At 38.6% G+C, this 21,400-nt stretch overlaps 1 protein-coding gene across 2 annotated transcripts in view; it reads right to left on the reverse strand.

Moving 5' to 3' along the window:
- Positions 1-8,630: 8,630 nt before the first annotated feature.
- Positions 8,631-21,400, reverse strand: part of LOC109051471 (PRKC apoptosis WT1 regulator protein-like) — a 61,403-nt gene continuing 48,633 nt past the window's right edge. For both annotated transcript variants that reach the window (XM_042722209.1, XM_042722212.1), the window contains exons 5-7: positions 20,212-20,308; positions 18,785-18,889; positions 8,631-9,912 (exon numbers count right to left, since the gene is read on the reverse strand). In XM_042722209.1, coding sequence (XP_042578143.1) covers positions 9,826-9,912; positions 18,785-18,889; positions 20,212-20,308 — 289 coding nt within the window. In that variant the 3' untranslated portion in view covers positions 8,631-9,825. The remainder of the gene's footprint in view (positions 9,913-18,784; positions 18,890-20,211; positions 20,309-21,400) is intronic.

Below are 21,400 nucleotides of genomic sequence, written 5' to 3' on the forward strand. Positions count from 1 at the left end.
GATCGCTCAGCGCAGTATACGCTTACAACCTTCTGATACTCTACGACAACGAAAAACCACCTTTCAAGAAAAAGCTGTGTAAAGAATTAGAATCTGATGCTGTAGGGAGATCCTAGTTGCCTTTGTGTATATCAACTGCCTGCTTGAGTATTTTTGTGTGTGGAAGTTTTCTCTGTAATCTTGTAGAACTGTTCGGGTGTTTTTCCTGCCATACTGCTCGCCCCAGCGGCGAGCCGACAGTTATATTGCTGTGTATACCTTCATTTTTGATGAGGTGTTTTACAATTTCGTTTCACTTTGTGTAGTGATTCACTCTGTGGAGTTTCTGACTGTTGTTATATAACTTCATATACACAAATGTTCAATAAAAATGTTTTATTTCCTGTTCATACAGAACCTTCTCAAGATCATTACAATAAAATGCGGCAAATACCTTAGTAACATTTTAAATAACTAATAAAAACAAAATTCCCAAAGTCAATAACAAAAAAATATTGACCTATCAATCAAAAAATAAATAATAACTCAAAAACAGTCAAGAACAAAATTATATTGGCCTTTCATTGAACATTGAATTTTTAGCTCTAAAATAGTGACTTAGTCAGCTAAAAATAGAGAATTATTTAAAAAAATCCTTATCATGCAGTCATGAAATTCATTGAAACTACTTATAGAAACTGTGGTTGCCATTGTAATTGGTTTTTGTTTGTTTTTTTTTGTTTTTTTTTTTTGTAAAGAAATGCCCCAGTTGTGTCTGCAGCTGAGAAATAATAAATGTTGTTAGACATAACAGATGACAGCAGAGGGTGGAGGTTGTTGCATGGATAAATGCCCCTGACCTTCTCATCAAGGTCAGCTTTTGGAGCTGGTGGTCAGATGTGTTTTAACAGTCAAGTTTCACCTCAGGATGGAAAGGAGATTTGAATGAACATTATAAATTATATAAAATAAAATATAATGGTGGCCAAAATTATTAGAACAGTTGGCATATTTAAGAGGTTGCAGTTGTTTTTGGTGAATTGCACTTTACAATACCAATAAAACGAATGAAATATCCTGCAGAAATAGTAAGGCAAGACTAGTAGCATTTTCTCTGGACTTTCCATTTGATAATGGGTCAAAAATGTCTCTAAGTGATTTATATACGGATTATAACTGAACTATGAAAATGTCTGAATCTCGAGGGTCAAGTGTAAAATATCAAAGGTGAAACAACATTTCTGTGTCTTTAGTTCAGTATCTTCCATTTCAGGCTTACTGAGTGTGAAGCCCACATAGATATCCTCTGAGCGGATTGGCACTCGAGAGTGTGCGCACGGAAGCGCTGATAATGAAATATGGGCTCCTTCAAGAACAAGATAAGAGCAGGGCTGCGCGGGGGTCTCGGGGCTATCAGCTCCACAGGATCAAATGCATTTCGGTATACATGACTTTGACCATCTCGCACCATTACGTACATATTGCTCAGCAGTCGGTCGCTTCATCTCTGAGTAGATCTTCAAGGTCTGCTTAAGAGCAATGAATACCAGATTATGCTGGTGTCTGTGCGCCTTCTCACTATCACACTCAAGCATGAGTGCTAAATTTGGTCATGATCTAAAGTTATAAATCCTTCAAGTGAAATACCTTGTCACTTTTCTTTCGTTAAGCAGAGATACAATCCTGATGTGGTTACGAAAATATCCTACATTTTGTAAGTAAACTTCATCTGTTCAATTCAATGCAATTTCTGCAATAACAGATGTGTCATGTTTGTTATGCAGTCCTTTAAACATTAATAATGTGGCATGACAATGACTTCTAGTGATCCTGATTTAAGGAAGATGGTCTATATAAAAAAAAAAAAAAAAAAAACCCTCATCATTGTTCATTTCAATTGCATTTGCTCGGCAGGTTCCTGGCTGGAACTTTTCTTTTTACCTGTTCGTTCAAAACAGTTCAAAAGTCCCACTACATCTAAACTTATACACACTGCGACAGGCTGATTGGCGTCGCTTTCCACACAGGTGAACAATAAAAATGTGCGCGGGATTATACGTCACATGTGTCCAATACAGATGTATCTGTACGTAAGCATTTTACAAGGTCAAAATTGCAGTGTTCAAACCCCTATATTCATATTTATGAATAGATAAACATGTCCTCGTGATAGTAAACGTCTTTAATCACCAAGCTGCATCAACATATTTCTATTAATGTTTAAGCCTAACTGCTACTCAGTGAAAGTAACTAAACAATATTAATGAGAAAAGCTTTCACCCCACCCAAGACCATACATTTCATAAATTACAGCACACAGTCCAAGTCATAAGTATGAGGTAATACTTGTTGTTTTGGGGGTTATTTAGACTTATAATTAGTTGGAATAGACGTGTTATGAGTATGTTTAACGTAAATAAGTTGGGGGCTGTTCCAGTGACGCACTATTAGTTGTCATTACGGTGATACATTTATGTCAAAATATATAGACCATTTGGATTGAGGGTTTGACGTACAATAAATTGAATGTCTGAGGGTCGACGAACCAACTGCCAGCCTGCCAGCTAGTTTGTGTATGAAATGCTGTCACTAATGTAACAAATCTCTCTCTGTGTCTGTGTGTGTGTGTGTGTGTGTGTGTGTGTTTGTGTGTGTGTGTGTGTGTGTGTGTGTGTGTGTGTGTGTGTGTGTGTGTGTGTGTGTGTGTGTGTGTGTGTGTGTGTGTAGCTGGGGAAATGGTGGTCATGGGCATGATGTGAGTAAACATGTACAGATGATAGCAATCTGGTTGTTAAGTCTTACGTCACGCGTCTCTGGGTCCAAATGCTCCTTTAGATCCCAAAAACAAACAACAAAGTCATGCTGTGCTGTAAGTACTGCCTAAAAAACTGCCTTTTAAAAGCTTAGGTTTGAAGTGTGCTAGACATGAAGTGTGTCTCTCCATATCACCGTATGCTCTTCTGTTTCAGCCACACCACAAGGATGTGCTGTTTCTACGTGTATTTAGCTTTGTTTTGAAAGAAAACAGTGCATCCTTGTGGCACGGCTGATACAGAAGAGCATACGCCGCATACGGTGATATGGAGAGACACAGAGGAGACTGTTGACAAAGGAATTGTTGAATAAAGTCATTATTTTGGTTTTCTTCGCTTACAAAAAGTATTCTAGTCGTTCATAACGTTACGGTTGAACCACTGATGGCAGATGGAGTATTCTGACGATGACTTTCATACCTTTCTGGACCTTGACAGTGTAACTTACTTGGCAGTCTATGGGACAATCACAGGCCTCCTGGTTTTCATCCAAAATATCTTAAATTGTGTTCTGAAGTTGAACAAAGCCTTTGTTTGGAACGACATGGGGGTAAGTGATTAATGACAAAATTTTCATTTTGGGGTGGAGTATCCCTTTAAGGAAGGGAAGTGCTAGCAATACAAGGTTTCATTATTGAGAATAGTATAACAGGAAGGGACATAAAAATATAGTCAAAGCATAGCAAAAGTGTTTTGTTGTTGTTGTGGCGGTGCTTTTCCAGCAGGATACAGTTAAGTGAGATTAGTTTTCAGATGTTTCTTGATGATTGTCAGGGATTCAGCTGTCTGGATAGGGTAATGACCATCATTCCAACAACAAAGAACAGTGGATGAAAACGTTCTGCAAAGTGAACGCTTTTCCAGGCTGAATTAATGAAACTGAAAAGGGAAATTAGGAACGGGGTTGTGTGTTCTGGTACTGTTACTTACATTATATACAGTAGGGGTGTGCAATATGACAATATTACATTGGGAACAATTAAAATGTCACCATGATCAGCCTTTTAAAAAATTTGTTTTTATTAAGAAAAATAATATAAATATAAGTGAAAAAAGTCATATGACCCACCCTTCTTTAGCTGAAATGGTCTGTCTGTTTTTTTTTTTGTTTTTGTTTTTTTTTTCCTTAGGTACAACATCATGAAAAATCATAAAAAGATCCCAATCAACAATCATAACACTCACCCCAACCAATACCAAAACAACAACGATATCCAATTCCCAAATAAAAACTAAAAAAAATCATCAACTAAACATTTAAAAAAAATCATACCGGAACATTTAAAAGTGCGTTCGCGCTGCCGCTAACACAGAGAGCAGATATGTTTAGGTAAACAGCTTTACAAACAGTCTTTCAACTAACTTATACAGTATTATTTCTGTCTTACAGTTATGATCACAGAAATACTGTAATAAAAGTTTATAGATTAGATATAAACATTAATTTCCATGGTAGCAATCAAAATAGAGCAAATTATTACCTTCTGAAACCGGGTGGCTGAGGTTCCTTAAAAAGTCTTAAAGTTTTCCTAATAAAAGGCCTTAAAAAGTCTTAAAATGCCTCAAATTCAGATTCGATGGGTCATAAATATTTTCGGCCCCATTACTACAAATAATGGACCCAGTGACTGTTTACAATCATTGGACAGACAGATTTTTGTTGTTACTGCATGCTACTCTCCTAGCTAGTTTAAATGCAAGTTTACTGAAAAATGGCTCAAGAATTTTACTTGCCCGACCAGACAAATTGCCTGATTAAAACTTAATTGACAAAAAATAACCAGTGAAGCATCGAAACACGAGAATGATTCTTCTGATTTTATTTACTTACCGTCACCCCCCCCCCCCCCCCCCCCCCAAACATTTCTTATTTGTATATTCAAAATTTTACTAATAATTTAATAATATAATTTACTGCAGTGCAATGTAAAGTATTTATTTTGTTTGGACATAAAATATGATGAATGCATTTAAAAACCATTAAAAAAATATATAATACAATTTTAAATAAATAAGGTTTAAAAATTTATTTATGAGTGAGTCATTGAATCATTCATTTAAACCATTTTTTCAATATATAATACAATTTTAAATAGACATCAGCAATTAATATTTTGTCACAAATTGTTTTGTTTGGTTCAGAATCGTCATCTCTATTTGAGATCTTTTTTTTCAGAATCATGCAGCTCTACTTCTAGGGCTGTATTTTGTAATTATGGGAATTAATTTGGCTGTATTGCTCAATAACTACCAAAATAGTCTTAAAAACCAACATCAAAAGAATTGTGATAAGATTGTGGATCGTAATCCTGCCTGAAAAAAAAATTTTGCTTTGAAATTTTGTCATATCGCCAACCCCTAATTATATAGTAGGCCTGCAAAATAATGAGGAAAATATCTGATGCATATTTAAATTCAAACTTCAAAACTGAAGCATTTGAAAATGTTGTCAGGTTTGTTCAATTAGCCAGCGTAGCTTTAATGAGTCAGTTTATGTTTTTTGTCAATTCGCTGCTGTTTGTCTCTGTATATCTTGTGCAATCGCTCCGTGACTCTTCTTTCTTGCTGGTGAACAGCCAGCTTCTTTGGCAATGAATGTTTGTGGCTTACCCTCCTTGTGAAGGGTGTCAATGATTGTCTTCTGGAAAACTGTCAGATCAGCAGTCTTCCCCATGAATGTGTAGCCTAGTGAACCAAACTGAGAGACCATTTCGAAGGCTCAGGAAACCTTTGCAGGTGTTTTGAGTTGATTAGCTGACTGGCATGTCACCATATTCTAATTTGTTGAGAGTGAATTGGTGGGTTTTTGTTAAATGTGAGCCAAAATCATCACAATTAAAAGAACAAAAGACTTAAACTACTTCAGTCTGTGTGCATTGAATTTATTTAATACACGAGTTTCACAATTTGAGTTGAATTACTGAAATAAATGAACTTTTCTATGACATTCTAATTTATTGAGATGCATCTGTATATTATACACAGCTGTTCAGCACAAAACTAAACATTGAGATATTTACAGTAACTGAAGTGTGAATAATCATAATCCTTTGTAACTTTTGCCAATCATGTGTCGGTCCCACTCTGTAAACACTTTCCAAAACTACCCGTTTAGAGCGATACAACTGAAAATCACTTTGGGGCTAGCTTAACTATAACGAATAATTAGTGATCAATTAATGAAATCATTTATCCTTTTACTTTAATTCAGAGAAACTTGAAGGCCTCTTAAGGAGTGCCGAAGTCTCTCCAGGTAGTTTGAATGTTGCTTTTTTGAAATACATTTTGCGTAACAGGGTCATGATGCAGAGATTGTCATCTGAGTTTCTATTATCTTTGCACAGAAAGAGAAATTTGAGCGGGGTTAGTACAGTCAAGGAAGGTCAGCATCCAGCACGGTTACTTAAGCAACAAATATTTTCAAAGGTACAGGAATGTTAAAGTTCACTAATGGACACGTTCGCGTCTCCACTCTTTCCAGAAGAGTCCACATGGCTCTTTCTCCATAAAAATGCTAATCCAGACGCACGTCTGTCCTGGAGCGGCGGAGAGGGGGAGATGAAGCAATTACTAAAGCATTAGCACGATAGCAGGCGTTCCTCTCTCAGGGTGAGGGCTCTAATGACCACAGAGGCGTCGCTTTATTAATATGCAGGAGAGCCATAGCGGAGTCCCTGCATCCTCTAGATAGCAAAGCCTTCTGTCCGCTAGCTTCTGATTGGTTTTATGAACAACTCACGACTTCCTGCTGTGGCAGTCTGGGGCCCTTTCTATTCACAGAGGACTGAAATCACACAGCGGGAAACACTGGATGAATGCTGTAAAGAAGATGCCAGAATCAAAGTAAAAAAAAAAATTAAATAAAAATAGGTAAACAAACCAACCAACCAACAATCTTGTGCCTCAGATTGTGGTCATATTTCATGTAAGTTAAAAGGACAGTCCACCCAAAAATGAAAATTTACTGTCCCTCACGTCGTTCCAGTTACGTCTTTTATGACACAGACCTACTTCTGTGGGACATAAAAGAATATAATTTGGATTATAAATTGGATTCTTTTCATTCAATTTATTGTTATTATTATTATTTTATTATTTTTTATTTTCTTGTCTATACAATGTGTTACCAACATTATTAAAACATCAAAACATTTATTTTAGCATTCTGCAGAAGTAATTTTAGAACCACATGATGGGAAGTACTGTAAATAATGATAGAATTCCTTTCCTAATTTTGTAGGTATTAAAATCAACAAAAATAACAACAACAACAACAACAACATTTAATGTTTAACTCTTTCCCCGCCAGCGTTTTTTTAAAAAGTTGCCAGCCACTGCCAGCGTTTTTGCTGATTTTCACTAAAATTTCATGGCCCCCAGAATATTTTGTTGTATGATTATCTGAACATGCAATACATTAAAATAAAGATCAGACCCTCTACTTTTTAAAAAAATAAAAATATTCTAGCTTCAAGTATTGTTCTTCTATTTTATTTTAACACTTGAATGTAGGTAGGTTTCATAAATTAAAAAGAAAAAAAAGCAATATTTTGACCAAAGAGCTGAGAAAATGGCATTTTTATCAAATACTACATCTGGATCATATTCAGTAATATTATCAAAGTAAAGATGCAGTAGATGGCTTCCATCTACTCCCAAAGCTTGCACAGGCCTTTACCACTTTCTGGATTGACATTTCACTTTGTAACATTAGGCAGTTATCATTTATATGCGGTTAGTGTTGATTGTGTTATTTTTCATATGCATATGCTTACATAGATCACACATTTCTGCATTTCTACACATTTCTGCATCTTCCTGGTCTGTTTTTTTGATCAACACTTTCTAGACTCACTCAGGAGATGCATAATAGCACCCCTTAGTGTATAACAGTGGAAACACTTAAACTCTGAAAATTCCATGTAGGGCTGCACGATTAATCGAATGCGATTGTCATGCGCATTTTGTCAATAAAGCCGGTTCTGTAATCAGCACTAAATCATCATCACGTGCTTTCAGATGCAGCAGCATTTACTACACCGAGCTGTAGTTCACTGACAAGTTACACAAACAGAATTGTAGACAATATTATTGCGCGATTATAAAATTGAAGAAATCGGTTGGGATAATGAAAGCTGTTTGCGTAGCTTCTCAGTGAACTACAGCTCTGTGTAGTAAATGCTGCTCCATCTGAAAGCATGTGAAAATACCACATTTAATAACATGTTTTTACTCCAAACTCACTTCATAACGTCATTCTAGTGTTTGAAATAAATCCTTCTGTGAGTTGATGTGGCTTCTTACACAGAATAAGGCACGCAACATATTTCATAGTATTCTAAGCAGTGACAAAGGCATTGCATTATAAATATACTTTATTTTAATGAAAATTATAATAATAATAATAACTCCGATAAACCATATATTGTCATAATCAAGTGTTTTTAGTCACGCTGAATCAATAAAAGCAGTTAAATCTTCTGTTTATCCAGCTACCGCTATAGGAATTTCCTGGGTTTCTTCTGCGAGGCGTATTTGCGTCTTTTGGCCTTCGGATGGAGATTTACTGCTGATCACAGAACCGTGCTTCACTTAAAAATACGCATGACAATAGCAGCTTGTCGAATCATGATTGCAATTCCATTTCGATTTATCATGCAGCCCTAATTCTGTGTTTGGTGAGGAAAGAGTTAGCTGTAATGTAATAGAATTATAAGCATACATAATGTAAGTAATTATACATAAAAAAACATACAATTTCTTTACTGATTTTAAAAGCGTTTTTCCTCAATGTAATGGAAAAAGTTACTGAAAAAAGCGTCATGAAAGATTTTTGACTTATATTTGACTTTTTTTTATTGACTTTTATTCAATCTTCTGTACATGCATGATGTAAAGCGGTGGGATACAGATATCTCCCACCCCATACACTCTAAAAAGAAAAAAAGAATAAAGAAAAGATACCCCCTCAAATGACTTTACAGAATACATTTCATTAGCATTGTAGATTAGCATCGATGTAGATATGAACCCCTAAAGTGGTGACATTGCAATAGCAATTTAACGTAAAATAATAAATGTCATATCGCCGTCTTTATCGGCTACGAAAGACCTTGTGAACGTGCTTAACATCTCCAATTGATTTGGTTATTTTGAAAACGCACACCAGCAGCCTAGGCTAACCGTACACAATGAATAGCTACATCTATTGATACCAAGAGTTTTAACAGCTTGTAAACTTTTGTACAGCGTGTAAAATGTAAAAATCAGACAATAACGGATAATATTCATTACAGCATTTGCAAGCTCCAAGCCAGAGACACGTTCATTGCGCTACGCTCTCGGAGGCCAAAACATGGAATCAGTTCCTAGTACCGCCAACTGCCAGGAAAGATCGGTTACCCAGTTTAAAATGAGGCCATACGTTTAGACGTGGGCTCCTGTCCAACAGGCACTTTTTGGACTCACGGTAATGATGTGTGTTAAAGAGACAGACTTTAAATGTAAAGGCAACTGTGGCCACTTTTAACTGATAGAGGAGCCCTTGAAGCTGAAATATCCTAAAAGTGTGATTTGAGCAATTTGAGATTTGAATGTAAAAAACCCTTCTGAGCTATAAAAATAAAAGAATGCAAAGAAAATAATTAGGTGCCACACCACGTACATTCAAAGGCATTTCCTCTTTTCGTTGTCCTGCGTAAGCCTTAAAAGAACAGTCAGCGCAGCCTATTTACACACATTTACATTAAATAGAAGGCGAGTTCCTTTTAACAACCTCCATAAAAGCGTGAGGCATCGAGTAACACCGCGTTGGGCGGCTCGGTTTGACATCCAGAGGTCCGGGTTCTAGAAGCCTCCCCAAGGCGCGCACGCATCCTCTTCCAGAGAGTGACGACAAGACGGACAGACACGTAAGATCAGAGCAGAACACGTAAAGGACAGAGGTGAGCGGCGGTGGCGTCCTTCAGCAAATCCCTCCGGCTGCCACAGCGAGACGCTGACTCCGTTTTAGCCATCCTCGGGTCGCTGGGTTCTACCTGGTGAGTTGCCCGACCACTTTAAGCAAGGTCTTATTTTCCTGTTTGAGCTGCTCGTTCTCATCTTCAATATCATCCAGATCCTGAAAAACATGTCAAAATGTATAGAAAGAGTTATTTCAAAGGATTTTTTTTTCTTGTTTTTTTTACAAATGAAAGTGAATATAGTTGTTTTTGAAAGTATGGCCTACATGGTCAAAAGAGAGTCTCTGACACTGTCACAAAGCAGACTTGTGATTGTCAATTGATTCCAGTAGAGGTTGATGCTAGGGTGTGGCAAAGCTCACAATATATTTGTAGCACAAAAATGTATTCTACAGAAATATGGGTGATAATGTGTCAAATCAATCGGATTTCAGAAACTTCCCTGCCTCATTTTTTTTGATTTTGTCAATATTTTTTCCTGAAGAAAGATAAACATGTATAGTGATAAAATCCAGAACATTAGATGTCATCAACAATTATGTAGTGAGTAATCCACTATTTTGTAAAGGGGGGTCAAAATGACAATTTTCACCTGAAATTCAGGTGGTTACAATGACTTCAGAAAAATGGCAGCATCATTGGTAGTAAAATCTTTATTGCATTACATGCCAATGGTGACCATTCAAAAATGATATAATGAACTTTTGTATATTGGGTCTCAACAAAATTTCCTTTTAGCATATTTATATTCAAGTCCATATATATTTCAGTTCCACCCCCTCCACCTCTCCCCCTCTCAAAGTGAAAATTTCCTTTTTTAACAATTTATATTCAAGTCCATATATATTTCAGTTCCATAGATTGCAATTCAGTGCAAACAATTGCAATTTCTTTCTGCATTCCCCCCTCCACCTCTCCCCCTCTCTGAATTTCAAGTGAAAATTTTTTTTTGACCCCTCTTAACAAAATATTGGATTCACTTTTGAGATTTGCGATCACAAGGACTCTGTACTATGGAGCGGCAGTACTTAACCACACATTTGACAAGATTAGATGTCTGTCATTGGTGCTTAGGATCTGCAAATCTGTGTATGTGGTAAGTGACCTTTCATGTACTGTAATGCAACAGGCTACCGCTAGCAAGCGGCTAACCATTTAGTGGCACCACGGTCACACTACACTTTGAGCGTGCAAAATTCATTCGGACGCTGCAACGATCATGATATGTCATGCAGCCTCTTTTTAAAAACTTAAATTCAACACATAAACAATAATAATACACCTAAAATGTAAAAACATACAATATACTCCACTTTCCTGCAGGGCTGCAGTTTTAAATTTGTTCTTTTAATTCCATTTAATTCAGATAGGTCATGCTGTGACATATCGATCTGCCATTGGTTACACTGTGTCACATGATGCGAATTCGCAGGCCAGAGTTCACCAAGTTTGAACTTTGGAACGCAGCGAAATGCGAAAACCTTTGGCACAGGCTTGCTTTTCCGGTCTGACGCATTCGCATGCGTATAATTGGAAGTCAATGGAACGAAAAGTGTAGTGTGACTGCGGCTTAACCCTCAGGGCACAAACCCCATATGTTTTTTAATATTGAGTGGTTTTGTAGGAGGTGTTAAGAGGTCATTTCTAGTTGTGTTTTGAACAAGTTGGTATGGTGAAGGTGGCTGCATCTGTTCTACAACGTAATTGTTGTCGCAACTACCTATTTGTTGGTGTTGTGTGCTTTGCTATCGTTGAAAGTAAAAACATAGCATCTCTGTCAGGTCTCCTGTTTGCCAGAGCACGATTAATAATAACAAATGAAGCATTAGCAGGTTCAATTAGCAGCAAACAAGCTGTCGACTCATCAAAAGCTCTGGCAGTAAAGTGACAAGTTTCATTTACAGTTTCCTCAGTCACTAACGATGATGGACAGTCGGCGGGATTACTCGCAGCACACATTTAAATGAGCTCAAAGGTTGAGAAGTTGTTTAACTGGAGGCTGTGTGTACAACTATGAAAAGTAGCACTTGTTTTTCCAGGAAAGGATAAAATATATATTGTGATCATTATAATAGCAGTCTTTACAAGAAAACAGCTTTGTACACTTACAGGCAAATTAATGTTGCGTAAAGACAGGTTGAAGTATTTTCTGTGTTGTGTGTTGTTAATGCTACTCTGGCAGAGACATGGATTAGATTGTTGAGGTCAATTACATGCATGTGGTGAAGATTTCATCACGCTGCACTCTAAAGCAGAATTTCATCGGGAATGTCAACAGCAGGCTGTCTAACAGTTGGAAAAAGGCTGTGTTTACTGATAGCATACGGCAATAGCATGGCAAGTCCAAATGCATGGCAACATTCTGTGTACTAAGGGTGTTTATAGAAGAGCATTTTCAAGTTACAACGGAAAAGTTTTGATGCGTTAGGGCTAGGTGGTATATATTGATATTTTTTTTTTTCTAAATGATATTGAATGCCAATACCTTTTATATTGATATGTAGTAGTTTTTATATGGGTGCATCTGAAATATTGTGGAGAACACAGACTGACCTGCTGCAGGGAAAGTGCATAATCCAATTTGTCCTAAACATGAGACATGCGTTACATCAAGGGATTTAAATAACTAGTAAGATATAGTTATCGGCAGGGTAGGTTGCTTTTAAAATTAATGTATTACAATAATGCATTACTCCAGAATAAAGTAACTAACTGTGTTACTATTTTTATGGAAAGTTATGCATTGCGTTTTAAAGGGGACATTTAGATGCAAACTTTAGTTTTCCATACAAAAATCATCCTAAGTAAAACAGTCAGCGGAAGTGAGAAAAAAGTGTTTAAAATATTCATACAAAAATTAAAAAAACAAAAAAATTAACTACAGGTGGCCTTTATTCACCCCCCGGAGCCCGGTGAGGCACGTTTTACTATGGATGCGTGCGCTTTATTTCATGTCTTCTGGACTGTTGACAAAAAGCACCTGCTTACCCCCATTGTAAGGCTTGGAGGGGCCAGGACAATTTTTAATATAACTCCAATTGGATTCGTCTGAAAGAAGAAAGTCATATACACCTAGGATGCCTCGAGGGGGAGTACATTACAGGCTAATTTTCTTTTTGGGTGAACTAACCCTTTAATAAATGTGCACCTTTGGATTGTTACGGAGGCATCTAGTAATTATGTGACCGATTTGTAATTAACAACCTAAGGGGTCATTTTAAGCCTGCCATCTATTAATTTTTGAACAGCACTACTCAGAATGTGGGGTTAAAGATTTAACCGAACTGCTGGGTCAAAACAAGACAGTTACTGGGTTTGTCCATATTTAACCAAGTGCTGGGTTGTATTTAACCCAACATTTTGTGGAGTGTGTATTTATAGTATATTTTCTGTACTTTAGTCAGTGTGGTGGTAGTGTCCTGCTGTCGGAGCTGCAGTGTCGATCTGTCCAAGCGTATACAGGAAGCTGAAAAATTTGAAGGATTAAGTATTGTGTGTGTCAGAGCGCGAGGCCAATTGTAGCGCAATTAAAGGGCACACGTGCTGGAGTTTGTGAGGCAGCTGTCCGTTTTAGAGCCAGATGTAACATTTGAAAAGAACATGTTTTTGTAGTTGTTTACTGTCAAAAGAAATGTGGTGCTTTCAGTGTGAGTGTGACCTCCTTATATCTGTCCGTGGAAGCTGAGTTTACAGTGCTTCTGTCTTGATTTTTATATTCTGTCCTGTTAGTGTGTGTGTTTAATATATTACAGGGAGGAAACATAAAAACCAGGCACACGAGGAAAAGGTTTGAGGGGTCCGTGTGAGTGTGGCACCAGTGCAGCCGACTGTATTTGTTGGTGCGGGCCTCTGAAGCCATGTTTGTGTTGGAAGGAAGCGAGAGAACAGACTGCAATCTCAGACAAAGACAACAGCCCTGACATCCAAGGGTCAGAACCACCTACTGGGTGTATTCCCTGCAGAAAGCCTAAAAGTAGAGCTGCGTTCTAATGCAGACCGTGACAGAGAGTGTGAGACACTGCCCTGGCTAGACTACTGAGTCAGTAGAGTTTGGCAATGTGGGAAATATGTGTGTGTAGTAAACAGTTATAATGTTTGATGCATAGCTGTGATGCAGTGAGAAGTACTATTGCAGTGTGTTGTTGTCCATGGTGAAGATTATAACAGAATGTATGAGAAAAGATCCCAGTTTGTCTGTGTGTGTCAGAAAGAGGATCCCAAAAGATGAGAAATTAGGCCAAAAGAAGCCACTGAATTAGTTTTGGTGGCCATTTGATTCAAGCTGCCAATTATTTTACACAAGTCATATTTAGAACGCGTCATGAAAGCAGTACCATTGTTGCGCCATTGGTTGACGAGGCATTTTCAGCAGTGGCACAATCAGAAGCCTGAGTATTTAAGCAGTCAGTGTCCCTGGAGTGGCAGCCGTCGTGCAAAAAAAAAAACAGTTTGTGTAAGAACCTGCTCGACTCTATCTGTGCGACTCCACCGAGCAGACGCTACACCTATATCACCTCTACTGCTTGCTTAGTCTTGCTCTGCCACTAACGCTTGCTTGCCTGCCTTGCCTCTGCTTCTGCTTGCAGGTCTGCTAGCCCTACAAGGCTTCTGCTTCCACAAGGACTACGCTTGACATATTTCACATTGTATGTATACTCATGGACATATTTGCCTGCTATTGCTCTTCTTCACTTACTTAGTAAGCAAGCTACTTAGTTACTTGCTTGGGAAAAACCTTTAGCTACATTTCCTAACTTCATGACAACTTTTGCCAGCTCCCTAATTAAACACACCTGATTCAGCTCATCAGTTACTAACAGGTACACCACAACAAGTGTTAGGAACGCTCCATTACGCTAGTACAATAAACACTACATAGCACACATTACCATCAACCTTACACGTCTAGGCCACAAGCATCAGGACTTCCAGCCTTCATAAGATGCTTCAACTTGCTTACATATACTGACATGTCAACAGCTACCATATACTGTAGGCTACCTCATTTATAAGACAGCCACTGCAAAAAGGCCACAGTGCCAAAGGTGTGCGTCAAACACCATCATATGACAGTACGCAAAGAGGTACACAACACTACCTCAGTATGTTACATCATGTTAAATGCCTACAGATGGCACCTCTGCAACCCGCACACATGCAAGTATAAAAAACTAAAGCTACCAAGCTACATTAGAGTGATTTTGAACCTTATGGCCTAAAACAGCACACCAAAAGCTTTCCTTCTTACTAGTGGGCACACACAATAAAACTTGCACACTAAAAAAAACAATAAAGACTGTTCCTTGACCAAGTAATTGTGTTACTACTTTCTTCTATGACAACTCACTATTTGACAAAGCAAGGCAAACTTTACTCCACTTCAGCTGTTTTTAAAGAACTCACTACTTTGCTTTCTTTCAACATGCCATCTCACATTTCTGCCATACCATATGATTCATCTAAATCCCAAATACTTCAACTACAAGTACACTGTAGCCAACTAATTCTCAAGACACATCATATCAACATTACACAGCCAGCTCATTTCTTTTCACCCACACATACAGTTCAGCTCTTACTGAAGGCCAAGAGCCAATGCTTCCCCAGTGTGGTGCTGTCAGCCTCATAAAAACGCTGTCACTGACACCAGACTGTCAAAGCATGAAAACGATTACAATAACAGCTCCACATAACAACAAAGAGTGCTGGGGGAAAAAAAAAAACACATCCTTGCTTACAAGCTACCTTCTCAATTGGACTGCATCATCTTTCAAGCTATTATGCATCCATCTTGTTACATAAACATAACCCTTCATCAACCAGCACATCAACTATTAATGCTCATAAGCACTACGTGCTTTGCCTATGCTTCGTACCCTGCATAGGCCAATTGCATGTTCAAAGAGTCCGGCCTCTTTCATGCTCCGCAATGATTGGCCTTCAGCTTCAAACGCTCATACTTTCTAGCTCTGGTTCAGAATAACACAAACACATAAAACAAGAAGAGTAAGTCCCTTTGGCTCTAAAGTGACGTGACATACAGCCAAGTATGGTGACCAATACTCGGAATTCGTGCTCTGCTTTTAACCCATCCAAAGTGCACACACACAGCAGTGAACACACACACACACCGTGAACACACACCCGGAGCAGCGGACATTTATGCTGCGGCGCCCCGGGAGCAGTTGGGGGTTCGGTCCCTTTGTCAAGGGCACCTCAGTTGTGGTATTGAAGGTGGAGAGAGCGCTGTACATTCACTCCCCCCACCTACAATTCCTGCCGGCCCGAGACTCGAACCTGCAACCCTTGGATTGCAAGTCCAACATTCTAACCGTTAGGACACGACTTGCCAACCTACACCTCTACACCTAAAGGACACAGTGTCTCTATAATGTTGATCAAATATCCAATCAGGCACAATTGAGTGACAGTCACCTCACAAAAACACGTACTGCTGTAAATGCACTAAGACCTGAGAGCATTTGTTACCCTAAAGCAGAGGATAATTGTAATCTTCTGCTAAGCCGCTGAGCGCTTTTACAATATGGAGCTGATTGCTGCAAGATAGCGTCGTGGTCGTTTGATAATCATTCCTGTTTAGTTGCCGCCTATGTGAGACGTGGCTGTTTGGGGAAGGCCAAATGAAGGGGGGGAAAAAGCTTTCCGGAAAGCAAAATACCTGCAAACTCAACGGAAGACATAACTGCAGTCTGTGAGATGCCCTAGTAAATAGCGTGAGAGGTTAGAGGATGAGTAATGTCCATTAGCGGTGTAAACAAGTGTAATAGCAGTGTGCTCACGTCCAATGCAGATGCTTTCAATTACGCCGCTGCTTAATGGGATGCTCTGTGTGACAAACATGCCAATACTGCTGAAATACGAGTACTAAAGCACCTCAGGTCCGTGAGCAGGTTAAACTTTGAGAATGTGCAAGATCCACATAATTTTTTTATGCTTTGTTTTATTGCTTTATCCAAAACGTTTCTGTCATCACCAGCTCACTTCATTTAAAGCACTGTCTGCTAAATCAAGTCCAAAAAACAATGTTTTGCCTCTTTGGATACTACGTTGTTCGGCACCCTCTGTGCCAATCTGCTGATATAAAGGCCTACTTTTACCAGGTTTACTGGGTTCACATATTTGCAGTATTTTAATAAGTACTCTTTAACTGATACCCTTGTAAAGGTCATATAGAGTCAGGTTCATATATATTTGGAAACAATTTTGATTATTTTATTTTATTCTCATCAAAATTAGAGGAAAGGTTAAGGAATTACAGCTCTTTAATATATACCTCCCCGTTTTTCAAGGGACCATAAGTAATTGGACAGTTCACTCAAAAGCTGTTTCATGGACAGGTGTGGCTTATTCTTTCGTTGTTTCTACATCAATCAAGCAGGTAAAAAGTCTGGAGTTGATTCTAAGTGTGCCATTTGCATTTGGATGCTGTTGCTGTGAACCACATTGTACGGTCAAAGGAGCCATCCATACAAGCGAAACAGACAATTGTTAGGCTTCAAAAACAAAGCAAAACCATCAGAGAGGTAGCAGGAATACTAGGAGTGGCCAAATCAACAGTTTGGTACATACTGAGAAAAAAAAAAGAATGCACTGGTGAGCTCAGCAACATAAAAAGCCTTGGACATCCACAGAGGGAAACATTGGTGGATGATCAGAGAATTATCCCCATAGTAAACAAAAATCCTTTCACAACATCCAGCCAAGAGAAGAACTCTCTCTGGGGGGTAGAAGTGCCACTGTCAATGTCTACAATCAAGAGAAGACTTCACGAGAGCAAATAAACAGCCAAAAGCCAGACCACTTCTGCAAAGGCATTTTTTGGACAGTTTAAAATTAAGATCTACCTGTACCAAAATGACAGGAAGAAAAAAGTATGGAGAAGGCTTGGAAAGGCTCATCCAAAACATACAAAATCATCATCTGTAAAACACGGTGGAGCAGTGTGATGGCATGAGCATGCATGGCTTACAGTGGCATTGGGTTACTGGTGTTTAGTGATCACGTGACAGAGGACAAAAGCAGCCACAAGTGTACAGGGATATACGCTCCCTGCCCAGATTCAGTCTAATGCTGCAAAGTTGATTGGGCGGCACTTGGTAGTACAAATGGGCAATGACCCAAAACATACAGCACAAGAAATCCAGGAGTTATGAGTCGATCTCCTGATCTCAAACACAATTGAGCAAGCATTTCACTCGCTGAAGACAAAACTACAGGCAGAAAGACCCACAAACAAACAATAACTGAAGTCAGCTACAGTAAAGACCTGGCTAAGCATCACAAAGGAGGAAACCCATCTCTGGTCTCTGGTCATGTCCATGAGTTCCAGACTTGAGGCAGTCATCTCAACAAAATATTACAAATTAACATTTTATGTATGATTATATTTGTTTGTCCAATTACATTTGAGACTCTGAAAATGGGGGGGGGGGGGGGGGGGCTGTGTATAAAAATGGTTGTCATTCCTAAGCTTTTTTATGTTATATTTTTGTTCAACCCCTTGAACTTAAAGTCAGCACATCAATTTCATCTTGATTTTTTTATTTTTCATTCTGTTCTGGTGGCATACAGAGTCAAAGTTATGAAAACTGTGTCAGTGTCAAAATATATGAACCTGACTGTAGGTCTACATTAACAATCAATTAATCCATAAAAAACATCATGCAAGTGTACTGAGGCCACTGGCCTACATTAAAATATGTTAAATATTCACTGCTAAATCTACAGACAAATCTGGAATAATATGGAATTTGGAAATGGAAAACGCATAGAAACCTTGATTTGAGGTAAGCCCAAGTTAAATGCTCTAAAGAGCGTGTGTGAGCCGCCTATAAACTGTCACTCCTAATTAATCAACACGTTAATAGCAGTTATTATTGACATTTCCGTCTCCAAACGGAAATGAAAGTAGTTATTGAAGGGGAAATGAAAATAAGTATGACACTTCTGGACACGTGTGCTTGTAAAGTCGTTTGTTTGGGTGCTACGAGACCACTGTCTGCTTCTCACCCGGTTTAGCAGGTCGATCTCCTCCTTCAGCTTAACGATCAGCTCATCCTTGTCCTGGTGGTCTTTTAACAGGCGACTGTTCTCCTGCCTCTCCGCGGCCAGCTCCTGTGGAAATGCAGTTCCATCAGATCCAAAGTCTTCAGCGCAATAACAATAGTACATAGTGTGTGCTGCTTTGCCTACTTATTTCTGTATGCAAATAAGCACTGTTAGGATTGACTAAACACTTAGCATGTCAGATTAATACCATGCGTGGCAGGTTTCAGAATACTTGATACACACTGATATGGAAATGTGGGTGATTGTCAATATCATGGTCTTTTCCAAATGATTTTGCACCTTAGTTCACATTAATGCTCTAGAAATGTACAAACGACAGCACCTTGTAAGTTACTTTGTTTAAGTTTCTGCAGCGCTGTGCATGATAGTGACATTTCTTCGCTCTAAAACGCTGTTCCACATCATAGCATTCAACATACATTATCAAGTAGCAACCAACAGAAAAATTGCTTATTACAAACTTGGCACATCGAGTGTGCTTAGGATGTGCTGTTTGTTTTATTCAAAACAAAACATAAAAGTCTGCTGTCCGTGTTCCCCATGGCTTTTCCTTTCGCTTAGGAGGTCAGCCTCAATTCTCCCTGTTACATGTGTTTATCCTCCATCATACCTACACGTAGGAGCATGTGAACATATGTTCCTACATTCTCAGAATGCATTAATATTTATGACTATAATACAGGGCTATAAAGCAGCACCTCAATTGACTGTCGCTACAGATGTTACAATTACAATCATGAGGTCTTAATGCATGTGCCTTGAAGCTTAAGAAATATTTATCTCGCTATTGAAGCGTTCGCGTCATGGAAAATCTTAAGCCAATTAAGTTGAAAGCTATTACAGTGCTGTCTGAGACACGCTGAGAGATATATGTAAAACCACTGCAAGATAAGGTGTTAAAAAAATGAAGGCTTACTGTGTTTGGATATGGACCCCATGCTGAAATTAAATTTAATATCAGTATATGACAATGAATCCATGTGGGTTCCGGGTTTGAAAGTATGCTGACATTTGAGAGTAAGAGGCACAGGGTTTGGTCTCATAGTGTTTCGTAAAAGCAGACAGAGATTTCTTCCAGAGAAAGGTCAGGATTGCACCGAGAGACAGTCGGAAAAGGCACCGGTCATTTGGCGTTGACCAAAAGATAGCAGAAAGCCATTGGAAACTGGATGAAATTACATTTCTGCCTCGAGCGAAAGCCAGTGCCGATTGAGTATGTGTAAAGATTGAAGCAAAAATTGGGTACGAAGTAAGTCTACGAGATCAAAAACGTTCAGGTCATATGTGTTGTTTGGGACAGCACCTGTGTGAAAAGCTGTAGGTAGAGCAGGCAGCTCTATCTTGATGGTAATTGTACAGAAACTTACCCTTTCTAGCTCCTCTATCCTTCTCTCCAGGGCTGTGGGCGCAGTGCCACTGCCTTCCCTTCCGTGTCGATGGCGATGTCTGTTTCCGTCTTCGTCGCTGCGCACACAAAAAAATTAAATAAATAAAAAATAAATAAATTATATATATTTATATATACTGTATATTTTAGCTGGAGCATCTAAATGAATAGGCCTACATATTACCTTCCCTTTGAACATATCAAATACAGCACACAACAAACTAAAAGTTGTAATGCTTATTAACGCTGAAAAACATTTTCGAACAGTGTGCCTAGTTCGTGACTCACAGCTGGTGGTGCCACGCACCTCTAGAGACGTCTCCTTAAAAGCATAAATAAAAAAATAAAAACAGGTGCACGCTTTTTCACTCTGTGCTCTGGTTACAAAAGATGCCTCGCTAAAACATCTTTTCACACATTTTTCTCCCTTCAAACGAGGCCTCAACCTTTTTTCAACATAATGGCTTGGAAAGAGCGTCATTTATTTCATAGGAGCGGAAATAAGAAAACTCAAGTAGCGAATTATCAGAGTATGAAAAGCCTTTTTATGGCACAGTAGAAGGCATTAGAGCAATGCGTTTTCATTAGCGAGGAGAACAGACTTGCTCCTTACAGGACTGTGCCTTGGGACATCGCTGAGCAGCTAGTCAAAAAAGGGGGGAGTGGGGTTGGGCAAGAATATTTGTCTTTTTCCATTTGTTTCACTCTTTCCCCATCTTTCTTGCTTTTTGCTTAGGCCAGACACTCTGGGAATATTCATGTGGAACTTATTTTAACCAGCTTCATTTCAGTAATTACATATGTGGAAGACTTGGAGAGGATTCCTTCATAATATTTCACTTATTCGGCTGATAACCCTTTCCCGGGAATCAAATTATTGGGCCTTCTTTTCACTTCAGAGTGTTGTTCTGAGCTAGGCCTGTCTGTACATTCCACAAAAGTGGGAAGAAAAGAACTGGCAATAAATCAGAGTAAGGATTGTGTGTGTGGTCTTTTTTTTTTCACCTGCCTGAGGATTTGCAGATTTATGAACTCCCTGCATTTTTTCCCTGAAATTGTATGAAATGTTAAAGATTTCATGTGTATCAAAAGTTAGATGCATTGACTCAAACAATGGTGTGAGAATGTGGCGCCCAATCGATGAAGGACTGAGAATAAGCTGTAAACCT

The sequence above is a fragment of the Cyprinus carpio genome, chromosome B4, assembly GCF_018340385.1.
Source record: "Cyprinus carpio isolate SPL01 chromosome B4, ASM1834038v1, whole genome shotgun sequence".
NCBI classification, from domain to species: domain Eukaryota; kingdom Metazoa; phylum Chordata; class Actinopteri; order Cypriniformes; family Cyprinidae; genus Cyprinus; species Cyprinus carpio.